Source organism: Meleagris gallopavo, chromosome 1 (assembly GCF_000146605.3).
Source record: "Meleagris gallopavo isolate NT-WF06-2002-E0010 breed Aviagen turkey brand Nicholas breeding stock chromosome 1, Turkey_5.1, whole genome shotgun sequence".
NCBI lineage: Eukaryota > Metazoa > Chordata > Aves > Galliformes > Phasianidae > Meleagris > Meleagris gallopavo.
The window spans coordinates 37132339-37149571 of NC_015011.2; the positions used below are offsets into that span (position 1 = coordinate 37132339).

Genomic DNA, 17233 nt, shown 5'->3' on the forward strand with positions numbered 1-17233 from the left:
GGAACCCAGCCTGCCTATCTGAAGTATTTGCAGTGTGATAAAAGTATTAAAATTATGTAGATGAATTGCAGTACTATTTATAGTCCTGTTTCACGTTATGGGTAATCAGAAAAAAGTTCTTGTCAACAGCTGACGTCTAGGCCAACACAAAAACATTTAATATTTGCAACAGTCTCTGAATCTGTTTTCTCTGCTAACATGGTGAAATCATTAATTACAGATGTATTCTTTTTGTTCATATTAATTACCTGCCAACACTAGAGGATGTTTCTTTGCACAGTAACATTTTCTGATGTCTACCATGGGAACACTTCCAGTTTTGTTGAAATCTAGTTTCATATAAGCCTAAACAAGGTAAAATTAAAAAAAAAAGGAAATATTTAAAGATCAAATATACTCACATACCTAGTACATACTTCTAGATCTTTTGCAATTAATTATTCTGACATAACCATTTTACATAAGTAAACAGAGTCTTCCATCACTGACACTTGGGTGCCAGTAAAAGATTCTATGGTGCGGAATTTTGCAATCATTTTATTTCAACAACTTTCACATTAAATGCTGTCCCTCACAAACTCAAAAAAAAACAAACCTGTATGCTCTCCAAAATTTCTAGCACATCCTTGGAGGAGGCAGAAAGGAAGCATCTTGACAGCGGATTCCAATTAGTATGATTCCAATGTCATTCCAATAGAGGCTTCTTCAGCACTGCTTACAGCAGTTTCATTCTCATTCCAACAGTTTACTTTTAATACACACACTCAATACATAAGGCCAGGAGAGTCAGATCCTTCATAATTAAAAGTATAAAAGTATGTGTCATAGTTTCTGATCGTTATGATATTCCGTCCCTACAATACTGGCTGTTTTGCAATCAGTGTTTCATATTGGAAATGGTTCCACAATACACTGGCACTATAGTTTGTCTTTCCAATTTCTAGATACACGTTTAACAAATGACATTTCCAATATAAAAAACTCTCACTAACTTAATGCTTCTAACTGTACATTTCAAAGAAGGCAAGTATTATTGCCTCTATTTCAGACATTGGAGGAAAAAATAAGCACACAGTATATACAGATCACAGACAGAGTGATCTGCCAAAATACAGAAACAGACTTCTGGAAGATATTGCTTCAGAGTGTCAGATGCTTTACACGCTGGAGTGAACTGTAAGAATAGCATACATACTCAACCTCAAAATAATAAAATATTTGATTCTAGGTGGCAGAGTTCAAAACTAAATTTCATTCAACAGTGGAACAGCATGCAGTCTTCTAATTTACATTAATTTTAATTCACTGATTTGACAATTTAAAAAGACAGTTACCAGAACAAAATGTAAGGAAAAATATTCAAATAAATAACCAACTTCAAAGTTAGACTGCAAAATATCTACAATTACAGTGCAGTGAAACTTACTTTTCTTACAAATGCTTTCCGATATTCATTCATTTCTCCAGCTATAGCATGAATAAATTCTCCATAGTCGACTTTATCACTCTTGCTATCATCAAGAATAAGCCATAAGGATTCAAAGTCCTGTAAGTTAAAAATATTTTGTCAAAGCTTTTTATGACGTCCTGAAATAAAGCAATTGCTACAGTGCAAACTTCACAAAGAAGAATATCCCAATCCAAACTGACTTGAAGATTCATCGAAATGATTCAAGTTATCATCAGTCACTGATAGCCATAATTCACATTTGCAGTTTTGATAGCTGTGTATTGTTTTTGTAAAATAATATTTAAAAGGAAGACTGATAAGTAAATGGCATCATATACAGTAACTGCAGAAGGTCCCAAAAGAAAAATAATTGCAATTCCACTCATCCCTCAGAAAGATAGCTCTTTTTCTTTATTTTCTTTTTACTTATTTCAGAATTTTACAAGGGACTGAATGTAGAAATGCCAATGTAGCACCAGAAGAAAAAAAAGCCTTGCAAAAATTAAACCATATTAAACTATAGATTTAAGCAAAGAAAAGAAGCATTTCATTAAATTAAAGTGAGATACTGCCCATTGTTACAATTTCAGTTAGACTTACCTGTTCAGACACTTCCAAATGGAATAGTTTTAGAGCTTCTTTAAAGTCTGCCTGAGAAAGAAACCCATTTCCATTCTTGTCTATGTGTCGGAAATACTTTCCTAAGCCTGTTACAACTCTAACTCCTCTTTTACTTAATGTCTTTCTGAGCATACCTGAGGATTTACAGAAAGAAAAGAGTGCAATAGTCAGCCAAAGTTGACCACACATTACAGAGCTGTTATAAAAGCAAACAAAACCACAACAGCCTGTGATGCTGCAGGTTAAAACAGCGAATTCATACATCCAGGCTCTCTTATCTTTAATGATGGCATAGGAGTTTAAAATGTAACTATCAATTACTTAGCATTTGAATGGAAATTGTATAAATTAGCAGGAACATCTAGCAAAACATTTAGAAGAGCACAGGAGGAAAGAAAGAATGGCTTGATTACCTTATATGTGCTCATACGATAAAACTGCTAACTTTCAATGGAATTGATCACATACATAATATATTTCAACAAACAAAACAATTTAGTAATGCTGTACTTTGGTAAAAACAAATGTTCCACTAATGAATACAGAGTGCCTCCTCTGCCTACAAACATGCCAATACACGTGGAACCAGAAACAACTATTAGCAAGTCTGCAAAATCATTCCAAAATTTCTATGCTAATAATGACAGCATTATCAACATCTGTTTTACTTCAGGGATGTCTTAGTTTCTCAGCACACCATAACAGAAGCCATCTATTATCTCACTAAATTTTCAAAGTACTGGCAGCTACTCTTAAAAAGCAAAATAGAGGAGAGAGGAATGCATTTTTTCCACTAAAGATCAAACTTGAGAAGTACATGAAAATACGTCTTGCCTTCTTCCAAGCCACACCAGCAAACTTTAGATATATTCAGATAATTGAGAAATCAATTTGTGTGTATTATGCTAGGAGGGAAAAAAAAAAAAAAGGCAGAACTAGAAGATCAAAAATTGCCTCCATTATTTGAACTATTTTTCTAAAAGTAAATGATCAAGAAGATTGCAGTGACTGAGGAGCACCTGCTGAAAACAGGTTTGACTCATGAAATGTAGACTCTAGAGTCTACAATTCAGCTGTTATGTTGACTACCAGTTACACAGCAAGAGCACAGCAAGATGCTCATCTTGTCACAACTTTAAACACAAAGCTGTGCCCTTGTCCAAAATAAGACAGGTAGGAACCTGGTAAAATTCAACTGCATATTCTAGATTCTAAATTGTATTCACATATTTAGTATGAACACTGTTAAAAGAGTATGAAAAAACAACTTCTCAATGTGTAGAAGAATGGTCGAAGAACTACTGAGCACAGAATTAACTGATGAAATGAGAACGTGTTTTTACATTTCATCAGTGCTTTTTTAATTTAATGCCAGTTTAACAAAAGATTAGTGTTATACTTTAGCATATTTTAAAGATTTTGTCATCACAGAGAGTAATATCATATTGATTACATTCACAATTATTCCACACTCTTTCCAAAATCATTAAGCAGACCATCTATTTAAAGGAAAATGAGAGTAGAAAGCATTCTTATGATAGGTTTATTCCAATATCAGATCCCAGTCATATTCTGACAACTACCGAACTCTTGTTTAATTTTGTTTATTCAAACAGAACCTTTGAACTGTCATCACTGTTCCTTGCGTTGAACAATAAAGTTAGAGATACGGGAATTAAAATCAAAGGGGTTCTGGTAGGCACAAACCTTGAATTTTCTTGAACACCCTGCCGTCATCAATCAATTGCTCAGAATATTCTTGGTTGAATTTCAAGGAGGAACCTCTACAATAACCAAAATTTAAATGTTGGTTGGTTAAATTCACATGTAATATTACTTGATGCAAAATAGCTGTAATAGAAATGCATTTTTAACTTTACATTTGATTCTTAAACTGCTCTTATCAGCATGGTGACCAACCGATCAAGTTTGATGCAGCACACACAGAATAGTTGCAGATAGACATAGAAATAGAAATTCTTGTCTGACAACGTTCCATTAGCATTTCCTCTGCTAATTTATAAATCATGGATTTATAAGAAGAACAGAATTACTTAAAAATTTCCATGTCAGTATTCAGATATTTCACACACTGTCACCAGAAGTGGGTTCCATATGAATGTATTCATTCAACTGACTGACAGATACGTCCCGAACCAAGGAGAACACGGTCCATCAAAGACACCTCAGAGCAGTAAGAGAGACTACAAACTTTGTAACTGCAGTGAGTGTGCATTCTCTAGGCCAAAAAGCAGCGGCCAGAAATCCACTAAATATGGAGATATGAAGATGTTGCAAGCTGAAGGAGGAACATTGTTCAGAGAAGAAATGGCCATTAGATTGGCGTAAGACCAGAGGACCTGAGGATTTTTCTGTCATGAAGACCTCAAGGAAGGCAAACATGTCCGTATGCTGATTATTGGTTAAAAATCTGCTTCCTTTGCTTGGTCACCACAACACTACATAATGTAATACTTTTTAAAATGTTCTGATAAATGAATCGTGGATTTCTAAAAATGTGCTTAAGGGAGAAAAAAAAAAAAAAAAAAAGAGCTAATGAATGGGACACTATGATTGGGAGTCACATCCAAAGAATGTTGTGAGATAGCTCAGAGAAATTTCAAGAGGTGGAAATTCCTGTATGGCTTTATAAAATATCCCATGTATTTTCCACATCTTTTCTTAAGAAAAATGTTTCCCTCACAGTCTTTGAACTTAATGACTAGAACAAACTAGTGGCAAGGTGATTCCGCAAGAAAAGAATTAACTAAAAGTGTTCTACACTCATGTGTCTTTATTGTTAGCAATCTTAGGAGACATTGGAGACAAAGATCTGAACGAACTTATTCTTTCAATACCTTCATTGTTACAAATAGACTGTGCAGATTCCAATTACCTTTAACATCTGATGACACTCAGAAAGATGAGGCACTGAGCATTAAAAGGATGAATAACAGGGTAACAAAATCTCACATAGTTTCTCCTATTTGTTCCAGTGTTAATCAGCCATCTTAAAAGAACGTCAGCAAAGTTGAAATCTCCCAGAAAACACATACACAGATTTGATCTGTATTTATTTGGACGTTGCACAGATAATCAAATCCTCCAGGAAAAAAAAAAAAAAGAAATCTCTCAAATAAAGAAATCAATTTCTTGAAATGTGCCCAGGTAACTAACAAGCAATAATGAGGCATATTAATGACAGATACATCAACACTACACAGTTCTGGGCTTTTTTTTTTCCTCCTTACTGTGCCAACTTACAGGAAGAGACCATACAGGAGTCTTAACAACCTGACTTTAAAATGCCAGTTAATCACAGAAATTTTCTCTTGTACCAGAGATTAAATGGAGGGACTTTAGGTTTAATGAGAGCCTAATTGGGAAATGCATGAGCCTTCTCATTTCAAATACAAGCCAACCACTAAGAAACAGGAGAAAGACAAGCACCTTTCCATGAAAAAATAAGCACCATTCCATGACAAGCTGGTTTGCAACTTTTCCTATAGAAAGCAGGATTAGCTACATATATTTGACATTGAATATAATGCAACAAAGACTGAGTTTCTGACTTCATTTATATTTTCATTCATAATGCTAACTGTATGTCTGACAAAATAAATGAATGCAAACTCAGTGCTGTTAATGAAGTTTGTTTTCTGGTAAGGGTACAAACAATAGCAAAGGTACAGATCAAAAGCTGGATCAGTACATCATAGGCATGAACAAGGAACTATAGTGAAATTGTGTATTATTTTTTCCTGGCAAGTGATTGTGTTCTGAAAAGGCTCCTCCAGAATCCCCAGTCAGAAATCATTACAAAGATCAATAGAAAAAATACTGTTGCAAATAATCTATATGAAGAAAACGAACAAAACAAAAGAAAACCTACTCCTACTTCTGCAACTACTTTAATCTAAAGAATAGAAAGGCAGATGCAAAAGCTCTACTGTCAATTTAGAACTGCTTGTTCACCAGTGCCTTGTCATGAAGGAGTACTTCTTCCTTCAGAGGAAGAATTACTTCTCTCCTGTCTATTATGGATTTACTTCTCTCCAGTTTGTTTACCTTCCATTACGAAGTCCCTATGAACTTGTTCATATCAAACCACCTAAACTGTACATTACCATCAACAGCCATCTACAGGGGATAACACTCTAAAATAAACATGAAACACAGAAGATTCATAACTTGTGACAACAGGACATAGCTGCTCTTGTAAATCTGCATGAGATCTTCAAGACTCTATCTGAGCAGGATTCTCTGTAAGTATAGTAATGAGGGTGAAAGAGTATTCTGCCAGAGAAAAATAAGTTATAGTTCAATATCATCCCCTTCAAACACACCATTCAGAAAAAATAGACTGATTTCACAATCTGAAATTTAGTCAACTATCTGGAAGAAAAAAAAAAAACAACCCACAACACTTCAGCTAGAGAGAATGTAGAAGAAAGAAACAATTTGTTCCATCACAAGTAGCAGAAAATATGATATTATAGCCTGAAGAGAGAGCCTTCAGAAATAACACTGGATCAAATCCAAATTTCACAGGTAGAAAATTAGCAACAAATGCAAGAAGATATTTACCAAAATGATATGCTTCTGAGATGTAAAATATCCTACATAAGCTATCCAAAATTTAACTATATTATTTCATGAAAATGCTGCAGAGAGGGAGCAATTAGCAGTAAGTATCATACAGATATACCTTTCTACAACCAATTAAGTTTGAATACACTGTTCTATGGACTGTTAGCTCACTATGGTCCCTTTGCAGAGCTTTCAGTGTAAAGAGATATTAAAGTGAATATTACCATAACTGAGAATAAGCTTCATGCATCTAAACAGTTTCAGAAAGAAGAATAATAGTCAGTTAAATTGTTCTGAAGAAAGTAGTTTTTACATACTGAATGTATTTAATTGAGGCTTTGTTATTGCTGTTCCAATCAAGAGGTTGTGTGATCTGAGACTGGTTAGACTTGAGAAAGCAAGGCTCAGGGGTATCTTACCAGTGTGTACAAATATCTGATGGGAGAGAATAAAGATGACTGAGCCAGGATCTGCTCAGTGCAGCCCAGTGACAGGACAAGAGGCAACAGGGACAAACTCCTCACCAAAATTTGAATAATCAAACTGATGGTATTTCAAACTCAATTAACTTCCATATTCAGGTATTCAGGCAACAAATTTTCATACCATTTTTTTTCTTTTTTTCTTTTTTTTTTTTTTGGTTGCTAAAAACCAGTATATTCACAATAGAAACCAGAAACCCCAGAGAAAGACAGTTCATTGCCTTGACTGTTTACTTCTGCAGACAGTGAGATAACAGTACTGACTGTGAAAAATAATGCATACGTGGGGATTAACTGAAAAAGTTCTATGAAATTCTCTATAGAACAATGTAATTTACTAAAACATATTTTGAAAGAGCAAGTGTAGAAATCCTGCTCCAAAAAAGCTTTTCTGCTTTACCACGTAATGTATTAGAGTTGTGTTTTCATCATACATCCCACTGTTCATAAAAGAGAGAAAATGCAAAAGAAGACAATTTTCTCCCTTCGATCACAGCCCATCCTCAGACATTATCAAGTTCTATTTCAGCAGGAAAGGGGAAAAAAATCATGTGCAGATAATCTGAGGAAATATCTAGGCCATGCATTCTAATGAAACATGTTAAGATCACTCATATCTCATTATTACGAAGTTTGCAGGAAATCTGAGTAAATGTCCAAATCAGAAGTGTCATTTAATGACTGCTTACTGTACACACCATGATTACAACGATTTAGGGACCAGACAAAACACTTGAACCTCTCTCTCCACAGTTTTTCGCCATAGCAAACCATACCAGTCGAGACACAAATAACAAGAGACTGGAAACACAATATATGGCATAATTTGATTTCTCACCTAGATATTGTTAATGATATAATGTAGCACAAAAATAATCCTTTTTTCTCCTCTTTGTTACATCATGCACTTGCAATAGGGAGGGGAGAAATAGGCAATGTAGCAAAATTAACATTTTAATTCTTAAGACATTCAGTATCATACAATATCAAATTATTACGTGCTGATATGAGCCTGTGCCATCTGTTCTGAAATTGATGGACTGTGTATGATATAGTAGCAGATAGAATGCTACCAGGATTTGTATTCTTCAACAGTAATTCAGAATTGCTACTATGAGGCAAGCACCACCCTCTGGTGCAGAAAGGTGCACTACACCAAAAGGCTAAAGCAGATTTGCAATATACACAATTGAAGAGACTGAGGGAAAGAGCATGTGATAAAAGATTCTGTTGGAACGTGGAGATCATTACAGAAAACAAATGAGTTGCCCCAGTGCCTGCAGTCTACAGTGTGTAGCAATATCTGGAAGAAAAGAGATAGAAAAATGAAAAGAAAAAAAAAAAAGAGAAACTTTCTATCCTTCCATTGATTGTGTTCAAACATTTGTATCATTACGACTAATATAAGCTTTTAATATAGGCTTCACAGAAGATTCAATTATAACATTAATAACAAAAAAGTTTTTTTCTCCTGAACACAGTATATTAGTGCATTACATTGAAAAATGTTCATAAGGTTTTGTATTGAAAAAAACTTCAAAGCAAATAACATAGCTTCATCTCTAATTTCATTTTTCATATTACTCCTTATCGTTCTATAAATAAATTACATATATTTCTCATGTTTATTACTAATTTCTCCTAAATACAGATTTATTTTTTTTAACAGTATAAATAAGAAGTTTTAAGTTCTTATAAAAAAGATTTTTCACTTAAGTAGGGAAAACTAATTTGAAAAACAGTTAGTGGCACTTACTTCAGAAAATCCATAGCAGCTTCATCAATACCTATTACACGGAGGGTCAGAATTGGATTCTGCTTGATGCTTTTTGGAAGATTATGATCAACACTTTGGAAAGTTAGGTTAGCTCCCTATTGAAAAGCGTACAATTATTTACAAACAGGTCACATAATTTGTAAAACACAACTACTTTCAAGAAGCATGACTATTAACATTTAGGTATGTAATGACAAAAAAGTGTAGCTAAGGTCAGTTAACTTTCTAAACAGCTTTTCTAGTAGTAAATAAAAATAGCTGTTTTCCTTTTTCCAAACAGTGGGAAATTCACCAGACCTCCATGACCTTTCAAATATGATGAATAGCAGCTTGGCAACTTCATCCACCAGTTCCTTAAGATTATGGATCTCATCAGGTCCCATGGACTTGTGCACTTTCAAGTTCTTTAGATGGTCTTGATCCTCATCATCACTTACAGCAGGCAGATTACTTTCTCCAAGTTCTTACCATTGCTATTGGCAACTTGGGCGGTGTGGCTAGAGCCCTTACCAGTGAAGACTGAGGCAAAGAAGTCACTGAGCACCTCAGTTTTCTCCTTATCCCTCATGACCAGGTTTCCAATTACCTTCCAGAGAGGGCCCACATCCTCCCTGACTGTTTCAATACTTCACTCAAATACATTGTTTTCTCTAAATTTAAGTTTTTCAGGAGGATGCAGACAAAACATACCGTATTTGAAAAATTATGCTAGTGTTTATGAATCAGGAATACTTAACCCAAGTGATTCATAGTCATTAATCAGATTAGCTGGCGGATGAAGTTTCAAATGCTTAAATAAGTATAAACTTGATTAGACATGCTACTTATTCAAAAGACGTTTCAATCACTTTCTGCAAGAAAAAAGTATCAAAAGCTCTCTTTAAACAGCTGGTGGTCAATATTTTCAAACTTCTGGATTAAAACCAATTAACATACAATTCCCTCGTGCTTAAAAATATTTAGACACTGACTCTTGTCAAAAATTCCCAAAAGCAAACCCTGGAAAAATCATTACTTTTTTAAAGAGTGCTTTGGTCTTCTGTTTCATCTTCAGGACTCCGTGAATCATACGTTTTTTCTACAAATAGGTCTACACTGCAGTCTTCTGCCCTCTAGTGGGAATACTACAAACTGAAGTCAAAAGAGGAATCTCTAAAACATGAAGAATAATTCAGACTCCTGAAAAATGTGTAAATTGAAAATGCTACTGAAGGAAAGACCAAAAGTCTTTCCCTAAATGCTATTCCACAATTTTAAATTTGAATATTTAAATATCAGTTCAAATTCGCCAACATCATTGCCTTGAGTTCAACAGAAAAATACTTACGATGTAGAAATCACTGAGATCATAAGCTTCTCCCTTCTTTTGTCCTCGCTGATGATGATAAACCCCCTTCTGAATGAAAGGCAAGGCATTTGTTCTGTGAAATAATTCAGAAACAACCTTAAAACAATTACATTTTGTTAAGTTTGCTAAGTAAAGTTAAAGACATTTTCTAAAACCTTTTTAAAAGAAACTTAACCTACCTATTTTTTCCAAACTGGCGGAATTCATATACAGTAAGGGATCTGTCACATGTGAAAAAGAATCCAATCAAGTCCCTACAAGCATCACGACCATTTCTGGAAGGAAAATTGAAAAGTATATTTATGTTGTTACATACATACATGCTTAATTCAACCCAAACACAAATAGTACTTCTATTCTGAAGCACCCACTTTGTGTCTACTCTTCCATATTGCACAACCCTTTTTTCCTCTTAAAAGCTATCTACTTTCTCTAAACCACTGTAGAATTCCTCTTCTGGATTTGTGAACAAATCTACATGGAATATTCTGTTCTCCTTCATGTTAAGAACGTCTATCAAATTTTCATGCTTTAGTAGATCAATGTAATTTTCATACATTAACTAAAGGGTTACCTAAACCTGGACTACTGTAGTTATTATGGTATATGAAGCTGTTCAGCTGAATCCTTGGCTAAATATACAGTTCACTGCTTCAGAGCTGAAGAACATGTTTATGCCATCACTACTCAATTCACATCAGTTTCAAAGCTGCCCTAAACCTACAAGGTTTAATATGCAAGAATCCACAAATAAGACACAAACCCATCCCTTCCATTCACAGTGGTTGCCACATACTATAAGACAAGACCATAGAATTTTCCATTAACTGATTTGCAGTGGTTGTCCTGCACAGACACCTCATTGTCCTATGACAGACACGATGGTAACATAACATGACTTATGCACTTATGCATCTTAATGCTGTACAATGCCACTACGAGCCAGGTCAAATTTTGTACTGTAAGTGTGCATGTATATGTATATATATACCTACACTGCATATTCATTTTTTTTCCTATACATACAACAAAGGAAGTTCATTATAATTATTTCAAAATAGTTACAATCATTATTCATACATTCACAGAATTGAAAAGTTTCAAAAAAAATTGTAACTACCTGGATATAATCCTACTATCAAAGCGTAGCTTGTTAGAAAGCATGTTTTCAGTTAATCCTGATTTAGTCCTTATTCTGTAAAAATAATGCTGCATGTTAGTGATATCTATGTGGTCAAAGAACAATGTTATATGTAATTCAGCTGTCCCAAAACAGCAAAAAAAAAAAAAAAACACAAGTGAAATATGGTATCAGTGGCAATTGGCTGAAGAGATGATCCTTGTAGTTGAATTAGGAAGCAACTCAGAATTGCAATGTGGAAGGCACTCTGTAATTACATCATATGAGAGTACATCTACAGAAAGCATAGACATGAATGGGATATTTTGTTTATGAACACTTGTCAAGAATTAAGATTCTACCACCCATCATGTTTGCCTGCATATTGAAAAAGATCAGCAGAATAAAACCAGGAAATGCAGATTCACATTTCAACATGGAATGCTGAAAAGCAAAATGTTTTCTCAACTTTTCTTAAGCCATTGGAATTATGATTTCAATACTTGCAGGCCAGGAATAAAATTTAAATGCCAATACATTTAATTACTGCAAAATAAATCAAAACATAGAAGAAAAGCATGATTACACTGTGAAGATCTACATTAGTATTTATAGATGTATATTTATGCAATTTCATGCACCTCAGGATGGAAGTCTCTAAAAGGATATGACAAGATCTCAAGCACGCAAAAAAGGTTGGCAAAACTCTGTGATAAACAATATCAATATAAGATTAAGTTGGCTCTCTCCCATGTTTTATAAATACTGTGAATTAAACATTATACACAGAGAATCCACAAAAAAGGTCCCACTAGGCAATTATACCAAATGAGGAGTCTAGAAAGAGATGAAGCTGTGGTTCCAAGTCAGGAATAAAACACCTGGAAAGACAAAGAGAGACTCTGCAGATCCCAAAATAACAACAACAAAAAGAATATTTCCAAACAAATGACCATTAGGGAAAACTTACTTTGTTTCATGCAGTGTTCTTTTTCTAAAACGCACGGGTGCAGTCCCAAGTCCCAAATGTCCATGAGCTTCCTTGGAAACATCACCTCGTGTGGATTGTTCTGGATCACTTATGACAGCTCTGATGAAAAAGAGTAGGGATAAGCCTTCTAATTTGTATTAAGTTGGTACTTCAGATTTTATATGTTCTTACTTTGAAAAATAAAAACCTCACAATAATGCAACAATAGCACACTGAACTTAGCTATTATAGTTGAAAAAATTAGGGGAGAGGGTGTTTATTTTTATTTGGTTGGTGGTTGTTCTTTTGTTTGGATTTGGTGGATTTGGGGTTTTTTTATTTGTTTTTACAATTCTGAAATCTATTATTCTAAATCAAGTATATGAAATAACAATCTGGTAGTGAACAAGTATACTTTGCATGGATGCGTTTATTACTTTATTTCCTTAGAATTATGGAGATTTTTTATTCTCCCTTCCTCATTTCAGTAAATATTCCATCTTCAATTTTCTTTATCCCTGGATCCCTCCACAATCAGTGGTGGGAGTTACTAGTACTGGCTAGGAGCATCACTCAACCAAAACACAGGCACCTCCACTGCCAAGGCAGTCACCCAATTTATAGGAACTCAAAGTCCGATCTCACAGATAACAGGTTAACTGGATTCTGAACATTTTGATATTCTCTGTAGCTGTTTAACAAGTAAAGAAGAGAAAAGAACCCGTAAAAATATTCAGAAGGAAAAATAATTTTGTACGGCTGATACAACTTATGTTTATAGAGTTCTCTTTGATCCACACTAAGCCATCTTTGCATGTGTCAGTTACAATGATTTTACTGCAAGATTGGCTCTATTAAAACAAATCAAAAAACCTTTTGCACTTTCTTTAATAGATTTGCTGTGCAATAGTTTTGAACCAATCTTCCCCGATTAACATCTTGCTCTCTGATACCAATTTGTTTGGCAGTTCTGGCATGGTTATATATGGAAGGTAAACAGAGAGATTTTTTAAATTGAATGTTCATCCTGATGCAGCTGCGGCACTGCTGAATATTGTTCTGACATTTGCCAACAGAAGGGTTTATGTAAGTAGCAGGAGCTACTTACATAAAATTTTTAGCAAGCATAAAGTAATGTGAAATTGAAATTGTGTTACACCAGTCTATACCATCTCATAGTACCATGACCAGACAGCTTAGGTAAAACTCTGAAATACTAAAGCATGCATAGAAATGAGAACAAATTTATAGGAACAATAGTAAGATGTCTTAATTATACTCATCTTCACAGGTAAGTTACTTTTTTTCCCTTTAACCTATGATGAAATCTTTCTATATAGAACCAATGATTTCTCAGAGCTGAAGGGACAGCAGTGAAGTTTGGAGAGCTTCCCTGTACAACCTCAATCAGTTAGCTTCATTTGCTCCTTTTTTTTCCTGCATGCTTAACATTGGTATAATACTCTTTCATAGAATCATAGAATTGCTTAGGTTGGAAAAGACCTTAAAGATCAGCGAGTCCAACCTCAACCTAACCATACTACCCTAACAACCCTCTGCTAAATCATGTCCCTGAGCGTCACGTCCAGGGATGGCGACTCAACCACCTCCCTGGGGAGCCTATTCCAGTGCTTAACAACCCTTTCTGTAAAGAAGTGCTTCCTGACACCCAACCTAAACTTACCTTTCAACTTCAGAGAGATATTAATAGAAGAATATTAATAAAGGTAACAGACTTAGGACAGAAAATAAAAAATAACAACAGGAATCCATATATTTTGCAGAGGTACAAGAGGGTTATTTATGAAAAGTACTGTATTGTAAAACCCTTAAAGCTTCAGGTATAAAATTAACAATTTTTCTCAGAGAAAAAGGAACTTAAATGTAGCACTTGAAATTGATTTTATAATTACGGAGTCTTTTAAATGGAAAACAATTTTCATTTAAAGGGATTTCACAAATAGTAATACTACATAACATGAGTTGCAATGAGATGATCAAAACATCTAGGCAAGAGAAGCCACTCATAGACCTAAATTCTTCAGTAAGGAAAGCTGTAGTTTTACATCAAAAATCCATTTACCTGCATAACTGATCTAGCATCACTTGTTCTACTACAGCCTGTTTCTTTTTCTCTGCAGCAACATCCTCCTATAATGGAAAAGTAACCAAAAGCAAAGGAAATACAACAACAAGCACTTCAAAAAATAAATTAGCCTTTAAGACAGCATTCAGAGGTCTCAATCCTATGAATGTTACAATTAATTTGGAATTTTGAAGGTTTTTTCCATCTTTTTGAATAGAATCCTATTTGTGTAACTAAAAGACAAACAATGTTCTCTGCTACACACTCAGATTGTCTGTGCATTAGCTGACAATAAGTATGAGAGTTCTGATATTTCTGTTGTTTCCAATTACTTTTTTGAAGTACAATAGAGCCTGAGGAAACTGATGCTATTCTGGGTAAAATGGCTGACACAGATCTCCATTCAGAGAGAGGGACTCCACCTCCAGCAACATTTAGCTAAAAACTCTTTAAAGATATAGTCTCAATTCTCAATTCATACTTGCTGCTTGCCAGAACAATTTTCTGCTGATACAGGCCAATCTGAAAAACATTTTTTTGTAGAAGAACAGATATTCAGAGGATGAAGGTGATTTAGCAGGACCTTACTGCCACTTTTAGAATAGGATAACACTCAACCACAATCTTGTACCCTTCACTGTAAAGTGTTTGGTTATCAGTCATCATTCATTTCACAGAAAGAGAAACCAAAGGCACATGAGGATGTCTAAGGTCAGCATGGAGGCCACTGGCAAAAATGAGGCTCTGCTATCTTGCTTCATTTCACCTTCCAGATCTCTGAACTTCTTGACTACACTGATATTTATTTTCATTCCTCTCATTTTACTTACGAGAAAAGAGAGATTATCCTTTCTGAGGGGCTTAGGTAACCTCTTCAGTGTCTTGTAATGTGTTCTGAAGCTGAAGAATTTGATATTTTGTGATTACTTTTTTTTTTTCCTGTGTAGCTTATCATGCACCATCCAAATTCTACATACAGCAAGCCTGCCTACAACTGAAGAAAGCAGGTTGGTTCCCAGATAGCAGGTAACTGTAAAGGACAACTCATAAGTTCCCACAGATAGGAGGGCTGTTCCAGAAATAATGCTTCCTATTTCAATATGTTAGTCTGTGACATTAGTCAGATGTTGGTGGCATGGTATTACAAGTTGAACCTTCCCACCAATATCACACTGACATCCATCAATACTTGCTGAACACTTATGAAGACCAAACAATGGATGAGCACAGTGAGGTTGTTGGTGGCACATTTCAGCAGTGGTGACAGAGACACTGGGTCACCACCGTTGGTACATGATTTTCACAAGCATGGCATGCAGGTTCATGTTCACTGCTGGCAAAAATACAAAGCTAACAACGGTGACTGTGATGAAAAAATACTGTTTTATAGCTGAGAATTTGGTCTATCAAATAGTGGTAGTTGTGCTCTTTTTAGCTGTTGTAGTTTGCATGGAAATAGGAAAGAGGCATTATTTTCAGAGCACTACCAGTATTTTCAAAAATCTTCAAATAAATATGGATTAACACTAGCCAAAACCAAAAAAAGAATAATTAATGTAACAACAGACCATCTGGTGAATAGACTTTAAAAAACTTCTGAATTATAGCAGATAAGGAACTTTCTGGTTTTCTTTCATATTGATTGTTGCGTTTAACTATCATTTCTGGTACTTCATTTCAAACTACTGAAGCACTGAATACTGAAAAGCATTACGTAAAGGAGAACACTGTTATTACACAGAACAGCGTTGAAATACAACACAGATTCACCTTATAGGTCCAAATTATCTTAGCATGATTAGAAGAATCCAATTTTAAGAATTCAACTTTACATTTCAGTTGAATACTGGAAGGTCACTAAATGTACTCTTCCATTCAGCTCTTAGACAAAAACTTTACTATGAATTTATGAAGTTGCTAAGGCAGACACTGAACTTACAGCAGCTCTGAATGGTTAAAAAAGAAGCAACTCTTTTGCCCACAAAACAACTGTTGATAGAAAAACAACTCCCCCCAGACCATGCTCGGCTCCCCAGGTGCCTCTGCGGAATAGATTTGAGGCCCTGGAACCCGAGGGAGAGGTGTGCAGGTGTGGAGGGAGGCTCACCCGTGAGGGTGCCTCGGGGGAAGCATTCACCCCTGCGCCTCGAGACTTCCTCCACCCAGAAGGATAGAAGGGTGGTTGTCATAGGCGACTCCCTGCTGCAAGGAACTGAAGGCCCTATATGCCGGCCCGATCCTACCCGCAGAGAGGTGTGCTGCCTCCCTGGGGCACGGGTCAGGGACATTGCTAGAAGACTTCCCAGACTGATCTGCCCTTCTGACTACTATCCACTATTGATAGTACAGGCTGGCAGTGAAGAAGTTGGTGAGAAAAGCCGGAAGGTTATCAAAGACGACATCAGGGGACAGGGGCGGGTAGTTGAAGGAACAGGTGTGCAGGTGGTTATTACATCTGTACCTTCAGTGGCAGGAAACGATACTGGGATGAGCCTAAAAACCCATCTCTTGAACAAATGGCTTAGGAGCTGGTGCAAACACAGGAATTTTGTTTTTTTTTATCATGGGGCAATTTACTCGGCACCTGGTATGATGGCTGCAAATGGAAGCAGCCTGTCTCCATGGGGAAAGAGGGTTCTAGCCGAGGAACTGGCGGGACTTACTGACAGGTGTTTAAACTAGGTATGAAGGGGGAAGGGGACAAAATGAGGACCACTGGGACTGAGGGGGCAGTTCGAGGCTCCAAACAGAACTTGATGGGTGGAGACAGTGGAGTTCAAAGGCTTGGA

The 17233-nt window shown here is 35.6% G+C and overlaps 1 protein-coding gene across 6 annotated transcripts in view; it reads right to left on the reverse strand.

The window, feature by feature from the left end:
* CAPS2 (calcyphosine 2) overlaps window positions 1-17233 on the reverse strand; it is a 35619-nt gene that overhangs the window by 3827 nt on the left and 14559 nt on the right. For 5 of the 6 annotated variants that reach the window (XM_019613302.1, XM_031553651.1, XM_031553643.1 and 2 more), the window contains 10 exons: window positions 14442-14509; window positions 12359-12478; window positions 11389-11463; window positions 10448-10543; window positions 10248-10341; window positions 8900-9015; window positions 3779-3855; window positions 2051-2205; window positions 1427-1546; window positions 249-345 (listed from right to left, as the gene is read on the reverse strand). In XM_019613302.1, coding sequence (XP_019468847.1) covers window positions 249-345; window positions 1427-1546; window positions 2051-2205; window positions 3779-3855; window positions 8900-9015; window positions 10248-10341; window positions 10448-10543; window positions 11389-11463; window positions 12359-12478; window positions 14442-14509 — 1018 coding nt within the window. Of the gene's footprint in view, window positions 1-248; window positions 346-383; window positions 794-1426; window positions 1547-2050; window positions 2206-3778; window positions 3856-8899; window positions 9016-10247; window positions 10342-10447; window positions 10544-11388; window positions 11464-12358; window positions 12479-14441; window positions 14510-17233 lie in introns of those variants that run through there. The other variant, XM_031553655.1, reaches the window with a different exon arrangement.